Source organism: Plectropomus leopardus, chromosome 17, assembly GCF_026936395.1.
Source record: "Plectropomus leopardus strain MGB_pleo_1.0 chromosome 17, ASM2693639v1, whole genome shotgun sequence".
Classification (NCBI taxonomy): Eukaryota; Metazoa; Chordata; class Actinopteri; order Perciformes; family Serranidae; genus Plectropomus; species Plectropomus leopardus.
Genome location: NC_142192.1, coordinates 1,014,444 through 1,022,169, shown reverse-complemented (window position 1 = coordinate 1,022,169; position 7,726 = coordinate 1,014,444). Strand labels below are relative to the sequence as shown.

At 39.6% G+C, this 7,726-nt stretch overlaps 1 protein-coding gene across 4 annotated transcripts; it reads left to right on the top strand.

Moving 5' to 3' along the window:
* On the top strand, positions 1 to 7,484 carry LOC121957659 (tRNA selenocysteine 1-associated protein 1-like). 4 transcript variants are annotated; one of them, XM_042506379.2, is made up of 9 exons: positions 1 to 177; positions 2,183 to 2,280; positions 2,357 to 2,456; positions 2,553 to 2,602; positions 2,757 to 2,888; positions 5,583 to 5,699; positions 5,807 to 6,008; positions 6,092 to 6,125; positions 6,452 to 7,484. In XM_042506379.2, the coding sequence occupies exons 1-9, from the start codon at positions 154 to 156 to the stop codon at positions 6,610 to 6,612; spliced, it is 918 nt and encodes a 305-aa protein (XP_042362313.2). In that variant the 5' UTR covers positions 1 to 153; the 3' UTR covers positions 6,613 to 7,484. The 4 variants fall into 4 exon arrangements, with proteins under 4 accessions (XP_042362313.2, XP_042362311.2, XP_042362312.2 ...); XM_042506377.2 differs by having other exon boundaries at positions 2,342 to 2,456; XM_042506378.2 differs by having other exon boundaries at positions 4 to 177; positions 5,801 to 6,008.
* Positions 7,485 to 7,726: the final 242 nt, after the last annotated feature.

Genomic DNA, 7,726 nt, shown 5'->3' with positions numbered 1-7,726 from the left:
AACATAGAGAGGCGTAAAGACGTAACGTTAATGTGCTTCGCTTTCCTCCTTTACCACTGTGCTAGGCAAGTTAGCATGTGCAGCCCCGAGGGTTCCGCTTAATTTACACCGTCAGTACATTCATATTGGAAAGTTCATATCTTCGGCAAAAACATGAGCACGCTATGGATGGGCAACGTGAGTTTTCTTTTTTTTTTTTTTACAACTTTTTACCGCGATAAATGATTTTGTGTGAGCACCGTGTGAGCTAGCTTAACACAAGCCCCATACAGTGACTGGAGCGTAATTTAAAAGCCCCTTTAGAAAAGCAACAGATAATACGAGCCAGTTCGTCAGTGAAGACTTTATACGGAGTAACGTTAGCTGATAGACTGGTGATTAATTGTGGTTATTCGGCAAAGCAGTAATGCAGCACGTAGCACTGCATTCACGGTAAGCCTGAGCTCTGGCCTCCTGTGCAGAGACACAGAGGATGAGACAGGCCACGGACTCTGATAAGTTTGATATAACGAGGCTGAACTGGCTTTGCAGGGATCCAGTCTCAGTTTATTAGCCATTCCAACATGTGAAAAACATGACGGAACGAAATTCGTTACCCAGGTCCAGCAGCGTACAGAGATAAATGTCACGGGAAACTTGTGAAAACTTTCTTCTATTCTCACAAATAGAAGAAAGGGCTTCTCAATGTTTTTCTCTCCATGTCGCCTCACTGTGCCGATCGATGGATGTCTCTGTATGAATCCTGGCAAATATACAATAACATAACTTATCAATATGAGACCAAGAAAAAAACCTCCATCAGCTCAGTAGTTAGCATAGTTATTAACAGTAACTTAACGATCAGTCAAAGTAGGAGAGTTTTTCTGTACATGTGTGAGGTGAACATAGTGCAAGTAGTGCAGGATGAAATATACATTTTACTGTAATGTTATTACAGAAAGAGTACATGAAAATGTTATGCTTTATGTTCTCTGCCCAAAACTTTCAAACAGAAATTGGGAAAAAGGTTTGTGTGTGTGTGTGTGTGTCTATTTGTGGTGTGTTTTTGTGGAATGGGCTGAAGGTAGAAATCAAAAACAGTAAGAACATGGGCTGCTTATTGAAAATCTGTTATACATGTTTACTATTATTTTGGGTTTTTTGTTTAGTTTTTTTTTTTTTTACATATACATAGTATTTTATTTTAATCATTCATTTTAAGCATTCAAAATGAAGTGCATTCGATTCAGAAGTAGTGCAGTTATGGTTAAGACCATTTGAATAGAATGAAAGGTGTATGTTGCCTGACAGCAGACAGAACTGTTGTAGTGGAAAGATTCAAAGGTTCAGACCCAGGTAAAGGTGTGTGGGTCCAGTGTGAGAGGGGAGCATGAGGTCCTGAACAGAGAGGTAGAATAACGAGGCGGTGCCAAAGAGAGGACGGGTTGTACAGTGAGATTGCAGCTGGTAGGAAGTTGTCCTGGTCCCAGTGGAGCTGGATCAGTATCTTACTGAAAGTGCTCCACTGTTTGATAAGGAGGTTATTAAGAGGATGTGAGGTGTTTTCCACAAACCTTACTTGCCTACATAGATCGTAAAGATATCTCCCTTCAAGAGATGTCAATCATTTCTTCTCTTGAAAGAAAACAGGCCAAGAGGGTAATTTCACACAGTTTTTCTCATCCAGATCAGATGCAGAAATACGTTCTTTCTTAGATTTTTCAAACCTGAACTAAATTAGCATGGAGATGCTCAACACTGTTAAGATTATAATCATGATAATATTTTAACCTTCAGGTTTAAGACACAAAATAAACACACAAAAAAAACATAAATAATGAAAAGGTAGGAAAAAAACGTTTTCAAGGGTTTACATGATTTAATTAACATTTTGATCATTTTAATCTAAACATTAACATATGGGATGAAGAAGATCAGTTAAATTGCCATTTTTTTCACAGAAGAATAAAGGTTTCACAAAATTTAAAATGAGCTTTAACAGTGTTAAGGCTGTTCCTATGATGTTGAGAACCTGCTTCAAACTTTAATGATGAAGAATCAGCCAGTCCCCTTGATGTTCAGCTAAACTTGTCAAATTCAAACTTGTAAATGGAAAGCCAGCTACAGTCTCGTATTAATCACTACCAGCTCTGAATGATGCCTGAGCTCTTTTTCACAGCCCATTTTTCCCTTTGCTCCGCAGCTGGAGGCCTACATGGACGAGAAGTTTATCACCAGAGCCTTTTCCACCATGGGAGAGCAGGTGGTTAATGTGCGCATCATACGCAACAAGATGACAGGGTAAGAACTGAATCCACAAGCACTTGTCTTTTAGAGGTTGTTCTGTTCCTACGTTTAACAGTGTGTCGTCACCCAGGGGTGCCCTGGGTTACTGTTTTGTGGAGATGGCAGATGAGGCCACAGCTGAGAGGTGTCTCCGCAAAATCAACGGAAAAGCCTTACCAGGAGCCAGTCCGGTATGTGGATTGTTCAGACAGCGGCAATGTTTTTATCTTAGTATATTGAGACTGTTGACAAATGGCATGCTGAACTTTAACTTTTTTCTCTCACAGCCCACAAGATTCAAGTTAAACCGAGCCACCTTTGGGAAACAAGACAGTGGGTGAGTCCAAATGAAGAGGCAGGATGTCAAAGGTGACATCAAGATACTACGTAATGACAAAAAGATCATTGATTCCTCCTATCAGTGACACATGATGTGTGTTTGTGTCTGCCAAAAATAAAAGCCCAGCCTGAGTATGTCCCTCTGGTTTCAGGCAGATGTACTCTCTGTTTGTGGGAGATCTGACACCAGAGGTGGATGATGGGATGCTTTATGAGTTCTTTTACAACCGCTACCCTTCCTGTCGTGGTGGAAAAGTGGTGCTGGACAGCATGGGCAACTCCAAGTGAGTATTAACATGCCACCACATATGGAGACAATGGGCTTCATGCAAAAATATATGTATGAACAAATTTTCTTGTAGTTTTGCTTGTATCCAGGATTTGATCTTATTTTGTTAGTCTCCATTCATTTTGGGGATTTACTAATGTTTTCTTATTTTTACGTTTCTCTTGGTTAAGAGAAAACTTTAAGAGTGGTCGAGAGCATTCTTACGAAGTTAAGAGAAAAAAATCTCGCTTTCACAGTCCACAGATTGTTGCTCAACACAAGGACAAATAAATTTTATATTTGAGGAGCATTTGAAAATGCATTTAAATGATTTAAATAAATTTAGATAATGTTTTAGAGGAATTATTATGACCGGATTATTAAATTTCAGGGGTAAAGGGATGCTACTATACTTGGCCTATTGATCACTTAAATTGTCATTTCACAATTATAATAATCATTAAATTATTACAGTAGTGCTTTTCAGCTCTGCTGACCAGAGCTGAAATGAAATTAGGTACATTTACTTAAATACTGTTCTTAAGTATAAATCTGAGGTTACTTTTACATTACTTGAGTATTTTGATTTCATGCCACATTCCACTTCTACTCCACTACAGTTCAGAGGGGAATATTGTACTTTTTACTCTATTACATTTATTAGATAACTACTTTACAAATTAAGATTTTTTTTCTCACAAACCATAAATCTAGAAATAACAGTGAAACAGTTAGTCGATAAATTGGCAACTATTTCATTTGTGTAAATCATTTTTAATGCAAAAAAACAAACAAAAAAAAACATTAAATGGTTTCAGGTCTAATATAGTACATATGAGATTTGGAACCATGAAATGTTTTGTATATGTATGAGGACTTGCTGCTTTTTCTTTAAATCATTTATTCATCATTTATTTAAACCTTTTTGCATGTGTACTTCTACTTTTAATACTACATCTTGCTTGCATTTTTACTGCATCTTCCTCATCTTACAGCTTTTTTTTGGGCTCATCTCTCCAGTCTTGGCCATGCATCAGAGTCTTTGCACACGGCACTAAACCTGCCCTTATATAGTGTTTAGGGGCGTTATTTATGCTAACAGATGACTAATGATCAGTGGGATTAATCATTGAGCACAGCTGCTCAGAGCAGATTTGGATGGTTAAGAGCGTTTAGTGCATCTGGAGTTGACTTCGCTTATATTTTCTCTTATCAGAAAACTGTATGTATCAGATGTATGTATGCATGTGTTGCTGGTGTGCGTTGGTATAGATATGTTTTCCCGTGAGTTTGTTTCCATGAGACAGTCTCAGTCTTACTGTACATCCTTGTCTTCTCTGTACACCATCCATGGTGCTCACACAGTCTTTCAGCAATGTTTATCTGACTAAGGAGTCTGTAGAAGAGAACAAAATTCCTTCTATAAAGCAGGTACAGCTAATGATAACACACTTGTCATTATCTGACCCTCAGAAGTTAGCGTCATTTATAGATTGCAGTTTGGGCTGTATTCTCTTCTGTGAGGAGTCTGCTGAATTAGTGCTAATTACACAGCTTTGGTTCCCTGATTTTGGACAGAATTGTCAACTCGTTAAACTGTTTCCATCTTCAGTCAAACATCCCACCCACTCTGACTCATTTCCGTGAGGGAGAGGGTGTTGCTTTTCCCTAACCAATCACTAGAGGCCAACATATCCGCTTGAATCTAACATCATTTGAAGTCCACATTGATGCATCTTCATGCCAATATACCTGTTTTACCGACATTTAAGAGTGGAGCGGAGCAAAGTAACACAAACTGCTATGTAAGGTGATAAAGAGGAGACATGTCAGTGTAGAACGGCCTGAAAAGCAGTGCCTATCTTAATTACAGCACAACTTTAGCATTTTCCAGTTATGACAGGTGGGATATACTTGTTGTTTGGGCATATATACAGCCAATTCGAAATATGCATCTGAACTGGGTTTTTTCTGCAGTTTGCAAACACACATTTGGTCGGCGCAGCGCGTTGTCATGGATACATTGTACACAAACCAACTCTAACAATTTGCAAAGCTGTGGCAGAGATGCTGCCGAACATCCCTCATTTCTGGTGGGAAGGAGAAACACACCTGCTTTTAAACACTTTAACAGATGAGGATATCAACAGGCATGATGTGTGCAAATATCACAGCACTGAACTTTTCAAAAAGGTGGAAGGAAGGAGGGAGTCCAACACTGGGAAGAAACTGTTCTACTTCTCCATATTTTTATGTGATGAGCGACATGTTGGGGCACATTAATCAGAGCAAGCAGAGCTGCATGTTAACTGTAGTGTTAGTGGAATATTCATTTTCATAAGTCATGTAGGTAGGAATGTTGTCTTTTTCAGAATAAGGGTGAAAACTGGACTATTTTGTGCATGTAAACATACTCATTGTTTTTACTCCTCATGGGTTCTGGTTCACCATTTGGCAACACCTTGACAGCAGCTTGACGACAGTGTAAGCCCTGCCCGTGGTGCTGATCATCTAATCATTTGTTCCCCTGTGTCTCTCATTGTTTTTGTTTTTTTATTTTAACCGAGAAACTGCTAATGTCACAATGCCTGACCAGACTCAGTCAACTCAAACTCAGGCAACAACTTTAGTTCCATTTTATCTCATTTCTTTCTCTCCTCCTGCCACCAAACTCCCTCGTTGTAAACCCTGCCCATGTCTGTATCTGCAGGGGCTGTGGCTTTGTTCAGTTCCCAGACGAGCGGCTGCAGAAGCGGGCGTTGGATGAGTGTCAGGGTGCTGTGGGACTCGGCGGTAAACCTCTGAGACTGAGCCTGGCTGCTAACAAGTGAGTTTTTCTCACTCCTTTTCAGCAAGCTCATATCTTTGTGCCAGGAGCACAAGCAGTGCTTGGTGGTGTTAAGCAGTGTGTCTCTCCTCCCTGTGGAGTTTAAGGAACAGACAGCAGCAGCAGCAGCCATCAGAGCACAGATCCTGGCAGTCCAGCTCTGCATACAGACACAGCTATGACCAGTACAACCAGTACCAGCAGCAGGCCTATCCTGGCTATTACTCCTCCTGGGGCTACGATCAGACTGCAGGAGGCTACGGCTACAACTACCAGCAGTATGATTACACACAGTATCCCCCAGCACAGGTGAGTGCTCGGTCAAATCAGCCATCAGGTAGTCATTGTTAACAGATAGCAATCATTCTAACGTCTTTATTTTTTCTATGTAGGAAACTGAAGCTGTTGAGGATGATGGACTTGAAGGTTGGTATTGGGATCAGGATCTGCAAATGAATCTTTTTTTTTTTATCATTGACTTATAGATCTATGCGTTGGTTTAATCCCTAAGTTATATCTATATAACAACATTTCTCAACACACAGCTGCAAAGAATTCCTTCCTTGCTAGATATGTGTCTTCCTTCCTTTGGTTTATTTCCATATTTAATACTTTGCTGTATCTATTTAAAAAAAGTTTTCTTAATGACATATTTTCTCTTAGTAATGCATTTAATGTGCCCATGTGAGACTGGATCTTTTCATAGTTTCGTGTCTGTGAAGCATTTTTAATGCACTGTGTGTGTGTTGTAGACCCCAGTCCGGAGCTGGATGTGGTGGAGGCCAACAGGAAGTTCATGGAGCTGAGTGAGGAACTGTACAATGCTCTGATCGAGTGTCACTGGCAGCCAGCAGACTTCTCTGCAGAGCAGGACTATCTGACCTCAAGCCTGCCAGAGCCCATTTACTGCTGAAACTCAGCACGGCGGACATTCTATTTACACCTCTCTGCTGACAGGATGGATTATTTTTTAAGGACGTAAAGGAAACAAGTCATGGTGATGGATCTAAAAAAAAATATTTTTGATTTATTTATGAATCCAAAGGATTACATGTTTGTCAGTATCACTGCTTTGTCTCCAAATGTAAAGATAGACACAGTTGTTAACAATCAAATCTTAGAAACTAGAATGACATCAATGTAAACAGAGCCAAAGAAAAGAAATACCAGACATGAATCGATACTTTGGTTCTCCTACACAAGGAGTTGACCTCATACAGGATTGTGTTGGTGTTCAGAAGATAAACTGACATCCCTGTCTAAAGGTCCAGTCAACATGCTATATGATGTCATTTACGCGGAGGAAAATGTGTGTGATGGTGAAAGTTGTGTTTTCAGTGCATTCAGTCTCTGCCCCCCTGGTTGGATCCATCTCTCTTCAGTTCAAAGTCATCAAAAGCCCAAATGTTCCTTCACTCTTTACATTACACACATCCTCTGTAAGAAGAGCGTACAGACTCAGCAGCAGATCCACTACCGTCAGTACATCAGTACATCAGTGATGTGCTGGTGGAAAATCAGTTTGACCAATCATCATTGTGTTTCAACAGTCCTTCAGACAGGAGAAGATACGACAGTGTGAACAGATGCTTGATGAGTTTTTTAGTTTTTCAGATCTAGTTTAAAGTAGATCGGGAGCTGTTGTCTTTAACACCACCTTAAACCTGAATGTGCAAAAGTTCACCTTATTTAACAAAAACTGCATCATGACCCACACACAAGGGACATTAACCATTTTTGTTTAGATGAGAACATGTTAATTAAATAAAAATGATTTAAAGTGAATGGTGTTATTTCTTTTAAATTTTCACAAAGAGTAAACGAATAAAAAGGTGACTTCATAAATGAGAAATGTGAAATGTTGTGTTATCTATATGACTTATGGAAGCAGAAAATGTGCAGACTGATGTCTTTAGAGGATTTGGCATCAGATAGAAATGAATGAATCTCTGAAATGTGTTCTTCGTTTTTAGTTCAACTGGGGCCACCACAGAGCCAGTCCACCATCATCAGCACACAGCCAATCT